This window comes from Euwallacea fornicatus, chromosome 8, assembly GCF_040115645.1.
Source record: "Euwallacea fornicatus isolate EFF26 chromosome 8, ASM4011564v1, whole genome shotgun sequence".
NCBI lineage: Eukaryota > Metazoa > Arthropoda > Insecta > Coleoptera > Curculionidae > Euwallacea > Euwallacea fornicatus.
In genome coordinates, this window is record NC_089548.1 from 1001745 (window position 1) to 1018084 (window position 16340).

The 16340-nt window shown below is 32.1% G+C and overlaps 3 protein-coding genes across 5 annotated transcripts in view; 1 reads left to right on the forward strand and 2 right to left on the reverse strand.

The window, feature by feature from the left end:
- The window catches only part of LOC136340826 (acyl-CoA Delta-9 desaturase-like), a 147327-nt gene extending 137950 nt beyond the window's left edge, over positions 1-9377 (forward strand). The window contains exons 1-7 of one of the 2 annotated variants that reach the window (XM_066285210.1): positions 2210-2356; positions 5332-5526; positions 7441-7589; positions 7645-7832; positions 8346-8528; positions 8582-8791; positions 9045-9377. In XM_066285210.1, the coding sequence (XP_066141307.1) occupies positions 5337-5526; positions 7441-7589; positions 7645-7832; positions 8346-8528; positions 8582-8791; positions 9045-9222 (1098 nt within the window). In that variant the 5' untranslated portion in view covers positions 2210-2356; positions 5332-5336 and the 3' untranslated portion in view covers positions 9223-9377. Of the gene's footprint in view, positions 1-2209; positions 2357-5331; positions 5527-7440; positions 7590-7644; positions 7833-8345; positions 8529-8581; positions 8792-9044 lie in introns of those variants that run through there. The other variant, XM_066285211.1, reaches the window with a different exon arrangement.
- Positions 9378-9767: 390 nt separating this feature from the next.
- Positions 9768-14335, reverse strand: Ubc6 (ubiquitin conjugating enzyme 6). Its single transcript, XM_066285246.1, has 3 exons — positions 13947-14335; positions 13278-13563; positions 9768-10688 (listed from the first exon to the last, which is right to left on the reverse strand). Exons 1-3 carry the CDS (start codon positions 13988-13990, stop codon positions 10563-10565), a joined length of 456 nt encoding a protein of 151 aa, XP_066141343.1. The 5' UTR covers positions 13991-14335; the 3' UTR covers positions 9768-10562.
- On the reverse strand, positions 13428-16016 carry Mzt1 (Mitotic spindle organizing protein 1). Of its 2 annotated transcripts, none has more exons than XM_066285253.1 (3): positions 15864-16016; positions 15490-15749; positions 13428-13563 (listed from the first exon to the last, which is right to left on the reverse strand). In XM_066285253.1, coding segments are annotated over exons 2-3 (261 nt in total). In that variant the 5' UTR covers positions 15864-16016; the 3' UTR covers positions 13428-13562. The 2 variants fall into 2 exon arrangements, with proteins under 2 accessions (XP_066141350.1, XP_066141349.1); XM_066285252.1 differs by lacking the exon at positions 13428-13563 and adding an exon at positions 14479-14810.
- Between the last annotated feature and the right edge of the window lie 324 nt (positions 16017-16340).

Below are 16340 nucleotides of genomic sequence, written 5' to 3' on the forward strand. Positions count from 1 at the left end.
AAAATGTGGTGGAGCTCCGTCATGCATAAACCACATATCTCTCCGAAGTTGTAAAGGTAAATCCTCTAACAAATTTGGCAACGAATTTTGTAGATGTTGCAAATAAATTTCCCCTGTTAATCTTTGTAGAAAAATGACAGGACCAACAATATGATTACTAATTATTCCAGCCCACACAATAATTTTGAATTCGTGTTGAAAATGTTTTACTTTTATTGCATGCGGATTTTCATCTGCATAAACATGTTCATTATGAAAATTGGTTACCCCTTTTCTTGTAAAACACGCCTCATCGGTAAACAAAATATTGTTACCAAAATTTAAATCTCCTTCTCTTTGCCTATTAACAAATCGACAAAAAACCAGGCGCATATTAGGATCATGTTGTAAAAGATCTTGAACTGGCGTCTTATGATAAGGATATAGCAACTCTTCTTTAAGTACTCCATGAACGACATCTTTGGATAATCCTATTTCCCTACCTAGTTTTTGTGATATTCTTATTTCTTTGTATTCATGATTTGGTAATTAAGTTTTCTTGTAAAACTACTGCGAATTATTAAAGGTCTTATCAAGAGTACCTTTTTGCAGTAAATAAGTTGTTTAATCTAAAATCTTACACCTGAATTACTAAAATGCATTTATCTCGTAAACGGCTCCTCGTAGCAACATCAACAAGGTATACCTTTTTTATTTATAAACGATGACCAAATACACTACTGTATTCGAAAATCATTTATACCAGGAGGCAAAAAAGTTTCAATCAATTTAATACATGCGGTGGGCCGTAAGTGGCGCCCTCTACCAGGTAAGTGCAATTTATTAGCAGATATGAATTCGGCGTCTTGAAAAACTCCCCTACACCAACTTTCACGTTTTTATGTTGCACAGTATGGAAAATATGTTAAAAAATTGATTTTTAATTTTCAACTTTGACGCCCTCTAGCGCTGTTATTATCAACTTTTGGACTAGACTAAATATGGCTAAATCGTCTTGTTTTGATCTGAAGAATCTGTGGTAGAACGTTGTAAAGACCTTTTACAGACACCCTGTATATATGTCCTGTAAATCGTAAATTTCAAGTGGCCCTAAAGAAAGAAGTAAATGCCTGTCAGATTCGATGATTTTGCTGGTCATGCTATCGCGCCTCGTTTAGTGATTTATTTGCCGTGAAATAACTAATAAGCCGTAATGATGGAGAGCTTCGTCTTCTTGTAATAGAAGATATCTTCATTGCGTTCTAGAGCTCCATTTTCGTCAATTTAGTATTCTAAAAATCAAACGATACTACCAGTCTATGATGTTTTCTAACAGTTATAAAAAGAAATGTCAATAAAAAAATGTTGAGTCGGTATAGTTTTGAGAAACATTTAGTAACAGGCGCCTATGGTCAATATCCCATTATTACAATATTAAAACCATTGTGTGTAAATTATTATATAATCATATTTATACAGGGTGAATCTTAAGTAGGGGACTCCCTTTTAACATGACATAGACATGAAAAAAGTGAGCGAAATCTTTATGTAACATTTTTTCAAAAATGTAACATTTTCTCAAAAACAACCGAATTATGTGAGTACGAAGAAAACTAAAAAAGAAAGTACAACATTTTTTAAACAATAAATTCTCTAGTAGTTTATAGGTCACAATGGAACAATAAAATGGCAAGATCGCCAGACCTAAATCCATGTGATTTTTATACGTGGAGTTATATGAAAAGTTTAGTGTTCACAATTGAAATTTAGACAGTGGCAGAGCTGCGTGAACGAATTAAAAACACCGCAAAAATCACTCGAAGAAAAATATCTTCTCTAACAGCATGTAGAGTCGTGCATAAGGCACGGAGCAATTTATATAAATGCCACCAATTGCGACAATTTCGAACATCCTTCGTGGTCAATCTTGAAATTAATAATAATTAAAAATATTGTTATTTATTCAAAGATTGATACGCGTACATATCACTTATTTTTGAGACTTCAAAAAAATGTTAAATAATGTTTTTGCTTAGTTTTTTTGAGGTCTATGCCATGTGAAAAAAAAAGCCCTACTTAAGATTTACCCTGTATAGGGATCTATTACTTTAAATGAATGTACATAATATCTAGTAAATCTAATAACTATGCAAATACATCAAATATAAAAAAGTTATTATATAAATATTAATTATTAATAATATATATATAAATACATCGTAATTAATTTGCTATTGTTTCAAATGGATATAGTTTTGTAAGGACAACATTTTAAATTATAAATACAAAGAACTACGCAAATTACGAGAATTAAAGCGTAGTTACTACAGCGACATAGCCAAGAGCCACGCGTTATCTTCGAAATCACTACATTGGGGTAAGATATACTAATTAATTTTTAATATAATTATGGAGATTGGGGCACAAGAAGAACAAGTTCAGTAAGAATTGGAGCATTTTTTGTAACGTTCAACAATCTTCCAATTCCTTCTAAAGGAATTAATCAATGAGATAGACCCTCAGAAATACATGGGTTTAAATGTTGTACCACGTGTCGTTACTTAAGGTTTTATTTTTTATACTAAACTGCTCGCAAAAATAGTTGAAATGTTTTTTTTTAGTCCTTTTTAAAAGCTCGTATTTAGAAAATTCCGTGACCAACTTTAATCGGCAAAAAAGATTGTAGTAGTCCGTTTTCAAAAGTATTTGACGAGCACTTCTTTTGGAAACATTTTTTTTTCAATGTCAAACAGGGTATTTCAAATTGTTCATTGTCCCCGGTTAACAAAGAATTTTCGAGCTACCTATCATGGTACTAGAGTGCCCGATCGTTGGTGTAGAATAAGGTAGAGAATTTGATCGAAATGGAAGAAAAATACTTCAAACTTATATATGAAAAAAAAAACATTGTTTTAATAAATTTGAAGCCTTCAACAGTGAAAACGAAGCAGTTTCTCACCTAGATAAATTGAGCCAAATCGGTCTTTTTTACCTTACTAATTAGTGACATCCAGTCTATATTATTTTGGGACATTTGTATATAAAACTCCTATGGATTACACTGTTTCACTATCCCATACAGGGTTGGGAGAAAGTCTGGAATAAAATCAAAATCTTTTTAACGAGTACTCATGAAGTAAGAACACCATTCCTACAGAAAATTGGATACTTTGTGTGAATTATAGCAACTAAACTTTTAGCATTTTGATAGTAAATTTAACAATATTTTATCTTATATCGCTCCAGGTCTATTAACTCCTATCCGTCTTCTTTCGCCTGGCACGTGGATTCACTGACTTTCGTTCTTATTATAAGAGCCTTAAAAATAAAAACTCGTTCGAAATTAAAAACAGCATACCGATATAAATTTTTATTGGGGCTTACCATTATCTGGGAGCATGCCAAATAGAGGGTGAAGAACATTTTCGGTATCTGTTACGTTAAACAACCTGTAGATAGTACTAAGAAGATATTCGTAATTTTTTGGTTTTTAAAAGATTTTTTTTAAATTTCTTAATAACCACATAACCCAAAGAAAATAAGGGTTTGGTAAGATTCTATTTTTCATAAGCATTTCAACGAGCCCATACACGACATGTTTCGGTAAAAAAAAGTGAGGCGGGGTTGCAGCCAAGGGATTAAAGGAAAATATTTCTCTTTATTGTCAAAAATTACGTTCGACTCTAAATAAATTCACATGTTTCAACGTATTTTTTTTAAGTCGCTCGTTGAAAAGATACAGTAGTGGACAAAAGTTTAGAAACTTTTTTATTTTTTAGTTAGCTGAAATAAAAAGCAAATTATTGTGATATTGTTAATATGTAATTGTAGTCCTTCGTCAGTTTGATCGTTTAATAAGCCTAATAACCGTAATTAAAATACCGAAAATAAAATAAAAATGTTCACCTTTTTTTAGTCGAACAAAAGTTTAGAAACATTTATTTATAAATGAATTAATAATACAGGAAAAAATAATCTTAATATTTGGTTCCATATCCTTTCGAATTAATCACTGCCTGACATCTTCTGGGCATCGAACCAACCAGCTTCCAACACATTTCCTCGGGAATTTTTTTCCACTCGTCCATTGTTGTTTCTAAAAGTTCAACCCTATTACGAATATTTTTTAGGCGAATGCGTCGATCTAGGATTTCCCACATGTGTTCTATTGGGTTTAAATCCGGAGATTGTGAAGGCCACTCAATTACACTGATCCCATTTGAAGAAAACCACTCTTTGACTAGCTTTGAAGCGTGTTTGGGGTCGTTATCCTGTTGGAATTTCCAACGAAGAGGCATTTCATACTCCGAATATGGCAACATATTATTCGCTAATATATCCCGGTATTGAAACTTGTTCATTCTTCCCTGTACCTCCACAATTAGTCCAAGACCAGACCGACTAAAAGAACTCCATACCATCACACTGCCACCTCCGTGCTTAACCGTTGGTATTTGGTACTTGACTTCGTATCTTTTGCCTGCTGGTCGTCTCACGTAGCGTCTACCGTCCGATCCGAATATTTTAAATTGACTTTCGTCACTCCAAAGAACCGTACGCCATTTTTCACAAGTCTAGTGTAAGTGCCCCCGTACAAATCGTAGACGGGCCTTCACGTTTTTCTTTGATAAGAGTGGTTTCTTAACAGCAAGCCTTCCAATCAAACCCACAGAATTCAACCGACGTCTCACAGTCCTTTCGCTCAACTGGAGATGAAACTCTTCCGCAATTTCTTGATTAATTTCACGTGCTGTCTTACGAGGATCTTTTTCTGAGATTCTTTTTATTACTTCATCAATTGTGGAAGTCGTTTTTCGTGGACGTCCTGTACTTTTCAGCCTTAACAGACTTTTATCACCAACACGAGAAGCAGCTATAATTCTTGAAATAGAACTTTTACTAATTTTAAGATTTTTAACAATATTAATTTGTTTTTAACCACTCTCATACAGTTGAATCATTTTTTCCTTTAAATCGCTTGAAATACACTTTGCTTTACCCATAACATATAATATTAGTAGTAATAAATGATTCAAAATGGTTTAAACTTTGAACAAACTGAAGATAAACGAAAAGTTTGTAAATTTATGTCTGAGCAAAAAATTATTTTGTCCAAATGATAAAATTATAAAAAACTTATACCAGGAACAAGCCTATACGAGGTTCATACGGTTTGTAAAGACACATTTTATGCATAGGAGGAGTCTCTATAAATTCATATTTAGACAAAAATTTCAAAACAAGAAAGTTTTTAAACCTTTGTCCCCCACTATATTAATTTTATTCCGCACTTTCGTTCAGCCCTGTATGTATACCAATATTATCCGAAAAAAAATCGACATTGTTACACAGGTACCATGGGATCCGAAACAGCTGAAACTTCGATTAAACAACCCAGGAAACCACAGAGTCTTGAAACTGACTTCAATTACAAGCACAAGATTGTTTGGAAGAATGTCATTATCTTCATCATTCTGCATTTGATTGCCCTACACGCATTATTCCTGATAGTTACTCTTAAATATCGTTTAGTCACAGTTGTTTTCTGTAAGTATGTTATCCAATAATCCATAAATGTACAGTATGCAACATTTAATCTGGAATATCGAAATATCTGGAATACTAGGCATCCTACAAAAAAATATTTAGTATCAAGCTTTAATGACTGTAAGGAGAAAATTCATTGATACTAAAGTTGATTCCCCTCAACCCTCCATGTGAGAGGGATGAGAATTAACTTTTTAATTTTAAATAGCAACACCCATTTTTTTACAGATTCGGATAATAAAATTTGTTTGAAACATTTTTTACATTCATACAAAAAAACACTATAATTAACTAAATTCAATTCATATCTTAAATGGCACTAGATATTTCTAAAAAATGTCTATGGGACAAAAAAATTCTATGGTAATAAAATGTGACAAATAACTAAAAACGCAAACAAATAAAACATTTACTTTTAAACATTCTGTTGTTAATACTGCTTTAGGGTGGAGTATTTGAGAGAATAGAAAATTGAAATGATTTTGGTGAATATAAATATACATATGTAATGTGTATGTGTATATTAAATTTCATTATTTATGGTTTATTCTAGCATGGACCTATAAAAATGTTTCAAAGTAATGTTTCTTGTTTTTAGCCGTATTATCCAAATCTGTAAAAAAAAATTAGGTTCTCGTTTGAAATTAAAAAGTTAACCCCAATCCTGCCCACACTGGGGGTGTAGGAGAATCAACTTTAGCACCAATACATGTCCTCCTCAAGATAATTAAAGATTGCTACTAAACATTGCTTTATAGGATGCCTAGTGTTAAATAATTCTGATATTCCAAGTGAAATGTGACACACTGTACAATATATGTAGGTGTGCAAGGTGTCTCTGTACATAGTGCCATAAATTCAACGACATCTTCTAAATCCCAAATTTTGGCAAAATATTCATATAAACATTTATCAAATGGCGCTTCATTTTCGATATACAGAGTGTGAACAGTTGGTCCCCGAGAATGGTTTTTTATTAATATTTTCGAAACGTTACGAGGCAAACAAATGAAATTTTATACTTACTATAACTTTTTAGTCTCTTTCTGAATCTCTTTAAAGAAATTTACATATTTTTTCAGAGGAGGGTAGTGCAAGGGGTAGAGCTAAAAAAGTATCTAAATATATTTGTACTTAATTTTATTGAAAATTTGGTACGAAAGATTTTAGCCTTGAAGATTTTTACGTAAAAAAAGTCGAAATCTCCAATAGTTTTCGAGAAAATTCAAATTTAACAAATCGGTGGATACTATGTATTATTAAATAAATATAATTTAATGGCGTCTTTTATTCATTTTATTTTATTTTCATTTATCATTATCAGTTCCACCATCAGACTTTATTAATAAATAGTCCCATATTCAGAAAAGTCAAAAAAGATTTTTGTTTCATTTTAAAGCCAACAGATAATATATAAATATATAAATCTGATATTTATTTAATAAAACATCGTATTGACCGATATGTTAAATCTCAATGTTCTCGAAAACTTTTGGGAATATCGATTTTCAGCAAGAGTTTTTTTTAATGTAAGAACCTTCCAATTAATATTTTTCTTATAAAATTGTCCAAAAAAGCATAGGCATTTTTTTAAACACTACTCTGCCGTATTACCCGCCCCTGAAAAATGTGGCAATTTCTATATAGAGATTCAGAAAGAGAACAAAATTATAATAATGGGAAATTTCCTTAATTTATCTCAAAACGGTTCAAAAATATTAATAAAAAAAACCATCCTTGGGAACCAACCTTCCACACCGTGTATATCGAAAATTAAGGCCTTTTCGATATATATTTATATGAAGTTTTGGTCAAGTTTTGGGGCCTAGAATATTTGATTAAATTTGTGACACTTTAAAGATTGCCTGAAAACTTTCATTACCCATATAGTTTTTCAAATAATTTCCATTTCAGCCTATATGTACATAGTATTTGCAATTATCGGAGTAACTGGAGGCTCTCATCGTTTATGGACCCATCGAACATACCAAGCGAACCTTCCTCTTAGAATTCTCCTGATGGTTGCTCAAACTGCGGCTCTGCAAAACGACATTTACGAATGGGTTCTCATTAATACGATTTGCGAGTCATTGAAATCATAATTGTTGAATGTTACAGGCCAGAGACCATAGAGCCCACCATAAATTCACAGACACTGATGCAGACCCCCATAACTCCAGAAGAGGATTTTTCTTCTGCCACATGGGTTGGTTGATGAGTAAAAAGCATCCTGCTGTTTTTGAAAAAGGCAAAAGCTTGGATTTAAGTGATATAATAGCAGATCCAGTGGTTAAATTTCAAATGAGGTAAGTTTTTTTCAGTACTTTGGAAGAAAATGTAAAAAAGTAAGAATATAACGAGAATAAAGGTACATTACGGATTACAAATGATGAACCCATATTAAGTAAAGGTAAGCTGAACAAATTCATATATAGGATGAATTTTGTTCGAGAATACAAAACCTTTATTGGAAACTTGCATTCCAATTTATAGTGAATTCAGATGAGGATCTTAGATGACTCTGGTCCATCATCCAAAATTTCTATATGTGCAATTTCCGAAATGGGTCAGTAACTTCTATATTATCTGATCTGCAACATATTACCTCATAAATACAATGTATGACATCAAATCATTTGATCTACTACTCATGGTTCTCGAATTGTTGAATTTTGAGATATGTTAAAGCTTTGTAAGTTCATTCTTGATATATTGCAAACCCATCGTTCAGTTAATCATGCTCCAAATATTTTTATGCGGTAACAAATATCATTTAATATAATCTAAATTTCATATAAAGTAATATATTTTATTTATAGATACTACAAGTTAATGGTGCTTTTTTTTAACACGGTCGTCCCAATATTAATCGTATGGTATTTCTTTGGAGAAGGCTTATGGCCGTCCTTCGAGATATCAATCTTCAGAACACTATTCTTGCTTCACGGTACTTGGTTCGTAAATAGCGCAGCCCATCTATGGGGGACCAAACCTTACGATAAGTATAAAATCACCTTAAAGTAAAATACTTATGACTAAAATTACATTATTTTAGAAATATTAATCCAACGGAAAGTCCATTGGTAATTTCTTTGGGTATCGGAGAAGGTTTCCACAACTATCACCATTCGTTTCCATGGGATTATAAGGCTGCAGAGTTGGGAAATTATGGTGCTAACTGGACTACAGCGGTTATCGATTTTATGGCTAAAATAGGTTGGGCTAAGGATTTGAAAACTGCTTCGCCGAAATTAATCAAGAAAAGGTATGAACTATTTTGTATGCGTTACGCTTAAGATTTTTGTGTTGCCTCGCTTAGTAAACTCTATGTGCGAAGCATGCTTCAATTCGTAGATCTACCTATCTGAAACTATTGTATATTGGCTCCTTTCATTCGTATACTTCAAACGTCTTCTTGCTTATACCCCGTTTTTAAATGGGTACAAAAATATATACATATATATTTGAATAATTTCCAAACCATATAATAGTACTCATTATAAAATCTCTCATTTTAGAGCATTGCGCACTGGAGACGGAACTTGGGCGAACGAAAATTATTACCTTTCTTATGAAGATCAGACTAACCAGAGTGACAACGTCAACATTGATGACCAAGAACATCTCATTTGGGGCTGGGGAGATGCGGATCTTACGAACAAGCACATGAAACTTATAAGGAGAACATGGATATAATGTTATACTTTATAAAATATTCATTACTTATATAATATTAGCAGTTAAGTAACAGCTCCATTTCAATTGGGAGGAAAAATAATTCCAGATCATCAGAAAGAGTAGTAATAAATATATGCAAGGAGTCCCAATAGACTCATTTCGCATACTTTTTACTTTTCTGTTTCTTATTATATCATCGATATTGGTTTATGTGAATCTAACGTATGCCATATTAAATCTCATTTAGATTTAACGACCGAATTAGTCGCATTTCATCCATTAACATTTTTTCAGTGTAGCTAGAGACTCACCTGTTCCCGCATCTTTCGAACAGCGTGCTTTAATTCACTCATTCTTTGCTAGTTGAAGATGTGTCGGTTTTTAATTGGTTACTCATAAAACTGCATGATTCATGTATTCTGAAAGTTGACTATTATACCTATTTCCATCTGGAAATATGGAAGGTATGCTAAAACGTCCACTACAGGAAACAATTTTTACAATAATCCTCGAAACAGTAACATACCAATAAATATTTAGGTCAAAAGAAAAATCAAGTCTCATTGGTGGTAATAATAATAATTTATTAAGTATAGTGGATTTATGTATCATGAAATTGCATTTAGTTACTATGAGCCATATGACATGTAACTCATCCAGCTTATCGTAATTAAATGCAGTTTTATGTGGGTACAACTTGTCGCGTTAAACACAAATCAAAAACACAAAGCAAATCCACTTCTAACCAGCTTAATGATACATTACAACTCCATCCATGATGGCTCCATATAGACAAGAGATCTTCATGTAGGCTTAACAATAACCATAAGTAAAAGGGTTAACATAAAAAGGAGTTTTAAGGGAAAAGTTTCGTGAAACCTAGACGTATTTACGTATACTAAAGGTTATTTTCAACAGCACAAAAGAAGCGTCAAGCCGATTCCAGTATAACAAACGCAAGTTTTCCAATCCAATTGGACTCTAATTTGCATTCACCACGTGTTTTTCTCCCTGGCGAGTTTTAACCTTATATTGCAAACTAGACTTTCACATAAATAAACCTATAAAACACCACCACGCCTATGCTCTAGATCACATTAAACACAAAGTCTTGAGAAGCTTATACGTGGCAGCCCATGAAGAATATGATACAAGAATGTAGAATATATTAAGACGAATTCCTTGGTTATAAACAGTTACAAACAGACAAAAGTTACATCTCCTAGAATTTCCTAACGTATAAACGGTACAAAGGGAGGGCAACATAGTTTCAAAATCTATGAACGTACAGGCAAATCATAGTGAAAAGTGTAGCTTTGTAATTTTGAATGCTTTAAATAGGTTCTCTCGGTCGTAAACTAGTCGATAAAGCTCTGTTCGACACACGCTCTCACTCGTTTCTCGTACTCCCGTCGGTTCTCTTTGTACAGTTGCGCCGCCATGGAGTTTGCTGGCGAATTCGGATTTGGATCACTAAGTAATGACTGAAAAAATATACAAAGTAAAGATACAAACTATACATTTGTATGATTTTTCAGTTTCAGTTTATACATGTAGATATTCTTACAATAAAAGTTGCCAAACTTTTTAAATAATGGCAAAATCTACAAGGTAACGGCAATGATATTTCTAGAATCAGACGCCACGTTACCACCCCAGAGAGTATTGTGGTACTTATGCCACTGACCGTTTCGTGAAATTTTGCAAGTTTAAATGGGAGCTGAATTAAAGGAAAATGAAGATTACAAGTATAATGATATATACAGGATGAAATTTTGACAACTCAAAATGGCTTAACCTGGGGAACAAAAAAATATATCAATATACAAATTAATAGGAGAATCAAAATTATGTGAACCAATTCATTCTCACTTATCTCCTCATCCCCACCCAGTGAAACGAAATATTGTTAACTGGCAACCCTTTACTTGTGATACCTTATCTTAAAGTTCTCAAAAAATGCTTTTCAATGATACCTCACACAGCTACATTCGATCAAGTAATTTTCAATTAAGAAAAATCTAATTGAAATGTATTACCATTTAATTACATAATATTAACTATCAAAAATTATCAATTTAATAAATGCTGAAAATCATTCATATTAGTGTCTTGACAGCAATTTTAACTCTTACATATTTTGAACCTTTTTCTAGTCCTAAATCATTTGTTTCTGTGGTTTTCATTATTAACCAAACAAAAAATTCAAAACTAATTTTTTGTGTTTTTATCTACCAATTTTTAAAACTCTAGTTTTAAAATTTTGCTTTACGAAATAAAACTTACGGAGAATATTACTAATATTATTATTTATCAACATTAGATATTCGTGTTCACTCTAAAGAACAATCTTAGTAACAATAATGATTTACAGCTAAGCTGAATGTGTAAAAATGTTTTTATTTATGATTCTCAGAATGAATATTTGTCTTAGAACGAAGGACAACTGAGTTTTTAACAAGAGACATCATGACAATAATGTAAGACATGTACATTGACGAACTAGGAGCTAAATTTAGAAGAACTGGTTCTATTCAGAATAGAAGAAAATCAATTTATGCTGCTTCGTTAGGTAATCTTCTTTGAAGTTTTTGGGGAGTTTGCAATAGATTTAACTTTTTTGACTCATCAGGCAATTACAGTATCAAGATTATTATGCAAATCAACAACGAAGGTACTGAAGTTGTATAAGTTTCATTCATATAAAATGCAAATCCTTCATTATCTTGTCGACGATGACCCGGATAAAAGAATTTAATTCTGTGAAATTATTACCAATAGAACCATTGCAGAAACTTAATTAGTTAAAAATGTTTATTTCAGTAACAAGTGTACTTTTTATGCAAATGCTTCAATAAATAAAATTGCCGTTAGTTGAATGGTAGAAAACAACACGTATTTAGAGAAGAACATACACAATACCCTCAGAAAATCAATGTTTGGGCCGGTATGCTGGGAAATATTATTATCAGCTTATTATTTATACAGCGAAACTTTAATGGAAAAATGTATGCTGATATGCTAGATAGATCTATCAAGCCTCTGATAATTCATGCATTAGAGAATCATTTTGATTTAAACAGAAATTTATTATATTTCCAACAAGATGGCGCACCTTCACATAATGTAGTTTTAGTTAGGCAATGCTTAGATAATCAACATCCCTAACAATAGATTGGAAGAAGTCCAATTGACTGGTTGTCTAGATCCTGAACCCAACTCCACTCAATTTTTTTCTCTGGGACTACCTAAAATCTGTTGTTTTTAAAATGTGATCTAAGGTAATAGTGCAACTTCAGGAATAAATAATTCAAGAATGTAAAGTCATTTACAGAGAAACATTTGCAAATGTATGTCGAGTGTTTGATACTAAGCCATATTATTGTGTTCAAAATAATGCAGATCATTTTCAGTATTTATTAAATTAATAATAATTAAATAACAAATTTTAATACAATTTTTCTTAATCAACTGAAAACTACTTTACCAAATGTAACTTTGTAACATCATTGAAAATTATTTTTTGAAAACTTTAAGGAAAGATATCACAGTAAGGGAGCTGGCATTTAGCACTACTTTAGTTTAGGTAGCTGGGGATGAAATGGTAAAGGAGAAAAAATTGATTAATCCATAATTTTGGTTTCCCCTCGATATTATAAAAATTTGTTCAAGAAGTTTCCTTGTATACCTATATTTAGTTTTTTCACAGGGTATGGTTTGGTAATATAACTTTCAAAACTTTTACCATTCTCTCTTTAGTTCTAATGTTATAATTAGTTTACCAGCCCTTGTAAATTTCTTGAAACATTTACTTTGGAAACACATTGAAATACTTCAAAATACTGCAAAATGTGTTGCAACATACTGAGTGTCTAAACCAAAATACCTCAGTGATCTATCCTTCAAAGCGAACCCAAAAAAAATAGTAGAAAATCTTAACCTCAAATGGCATTTTATGTAAAATTGTCAAATTACGGAATCACTACCATTTTTTAAATAACTGCAAAGTAATATGATATAAAATTTTACTTTGATATTGTTTGTTGACAATAGATAAATTTCAATAAACTTACTTGAATTGAGGTTAGTATGGCTGAGACATCATACGTGGGACTCCACCTATTCTGTAAAATATCTAAACATATTCCTCCATCCGCATATACATTTGGATGAAACATATGACTAACAAAACGCACTGTAGGCGGTTTATTTGGATATTCTTCTGTAAATTCTATAGTTAACTTAAAGGTACCATCTTCAAAGGGAGTATCGTGTGGGCCAAATATTACAGCATTCCATATCATAATATTGTTATCTGTTGGGGCCCCACTAACACCAGTGGGTGGGTCTTCTTGCAATCTAGAATTAGATATCCCTTAATCTAAGTGTGTAATCAGTACTACATTGGAGGTTACTCCCTTATTAATTAAATTACATGACAACATATAAAATATGGATTGAACAATCAAGGTTTCATAATTAAACAGTATTGGATTTATGGAGGTCACATATACAGTTAAAAAAAAGTATTCTTATTTTGGTATTGCAGCTTTAGAGGCCATTGGAAGGCCATTAGGACAAAGCAATCTTGGGACCCAATGATTCCAATGACCTTTGGTGATACACATAAACTGTGTTAATGTAGATAAAGCAGGAAGGCCAATCTGTATTATAACTAATTATAGCAGTTTTCTCCAGGAAAATCAATTCGTATAAGAAGACACAAGGGAATGAATACGTACCGTTTGAAATCTCGCATTAGCCTGCGTCTAGCGGGAGTGGACATTTTATGCTACAACTGATGAATTTTAAAAACAACCTAAACAGTTTTAAGCACACAAATCAATCTAAGGAACACGGTAAATTTATTATGAAGTTTTTCTGTGGAAATACGTCGAATTCACACAATAATAGAACTTGTACCTTGATGACATATGAAAATGAAAATTTCCTTTTTTAGTTTATTTTGGGAAGAGAAAATTACCCTAGATCGACGTGATATGGAGAAATTGGATGTGTTATGTTGGCTGACATGCGTGTAGTTCAGAGATGGGCGTATTTTAACGCAACGCGTCAAAAGAGGTTGTCTACGTTTTCATGTAAATATCGCGTCTACTGCGTGGACTATGTAAACAATACGTAATTTACGTCAGACTTTCAGTATCCCCTGTGTTACTTATTTAAAGTTTAAATTTAAATAAAACCAAAGTATAAAAATGCCATCAACTTCTGAAAAAATCCTTGCCATTGTAGTGAATCAAAATTTTCCTCAAATCATTACAAAATTTGTATTTAATACCCAGTAAGGATAGGGTTACGTCTTAGCAAAAAGAGAACGTGAATTATGTACCCAGACACGTGAAATATTCCGAATCAAGAGGCTACTCGGAGTATGATAAATGATGAGTAACATATACACAGGAGCATACCGAACAAAAATAATACAAAAATATCCAAAAATCAAGTAACAGGAAGCTTGATAAACATATAAAAAACTGCAGCCATACTTCTTATATAAACTTTTGAAGATCCCTCTACGACCAGGCCGAAAAGCTTGATCAAATAGGCAACAAGGGTGTCAAAAAGCTTACTGCACTGGAGACTACCTGGAAATAAATGTACGAGACTCATCAGAGCTTTTTCTTCTTACTTGTGATATCAGCATAAAATAACAGTATCATTTAAGAGTCATATCAATCTCTAGTCATACTAACATTAAATCATATAATTTTGAAACATAACAATTTGAAAGAAGACAACTAAACGCTTTTTTTTAAACACATAAATTAATGATCAAATCGTAATTCTGAGTTTTCAGTTCCAAAACATAACAATCCTGACCTCTTTGGCATTTTAAAAGAATAGATATTATGACCAAAAATCTTTCTTCCCCCTCCGAAATTAATTAATCTTAATTAAAGAAATTATAAAGAATCTGTCTGTAATGTTCTATTTGCACATGTCTGATTATATGTGTCTGAGAAATATGTGGTGTCCCCTCTTATTTAAGAGAAGAAAAGCCAGTTTTACAACTACAGCTTCCTTAGTTGAATATCAATAAAAAGCCACAGTATTATATTTTCACCACCTTAGTTATAGTTACAAAAAGAATTATATTCTCCAAAAAGAGGTTAAGGTGATGAACAAATAAAACACAAATACATATTCAACACCAACATCAACCAACTTATATGCAAATTAAAACATCCATATCAATCATTCATCAATTTCCTGGTATTCCAATCCCCAGTTTCATCATGACATTTAACAGAAAAAGTTACTTACTATAAATTGTGGCTTGACTGAATATTCTTTGAAATATTACTGGGTTTATTATGAATTTCATTTTGATATTCTTGAATTTCTCTTTGCAGGTCCGCAACTAATGAAGCAAGCACCTCAGGGTTGATACCGTCTTCGCAAAGTCGCACACAGATTGTTAATGCTTCAGGACTCAACCCTGTGTTGAGAAGTTCGGAAATCTGCTGTACTGTAGTTAAAGTTGATTGAGCTTCCTTGATATAGGTAGCTCGACTTGAATCCATCTGAGGTTTGAAAATATTTTCAATTAATGACCTGAGTTCTGTGACTCAATATGAAATATGTGGTACACTAAAGATTTAGAGATTCATAATGCGGCATTATACTATGGTACTTACCTTATTATACGATTAAATACTAAAAGTGTTCATATTTAATAAAAAATTTGTTATGTTGTATTCCAAACAAAAAATGATGCATGACAAAGCCAAAATGGACGTCTAACAAATCACAGTCAGCTGATTGTCCCTATGCTGTGAAGTCGCGTGAACGGAACAACTATATACAATAATTTTGAATGTAAAACTTTAAGGAGCCATGAAAGAACAACGGCAATGGCGCAATAGTATATGCTATATATGTTAGAAAGATGAATGATATTATACATTTAAAATGCTAATACTGAGATCGTAAATTGTAAAAAAACTTTTGAATCTATTATTACTTTTAGGTGAAAAATTAGGTCAAAGTTCAATTAAACTAGAATTTGTTAGAAATCAAGAACACACAACAATAATTATGAATCATTTAAAATGGCGAGATGATTTTATGTGTGGACATTTACGAAGCCTTTATGAGAAAAACCACAAATCAAT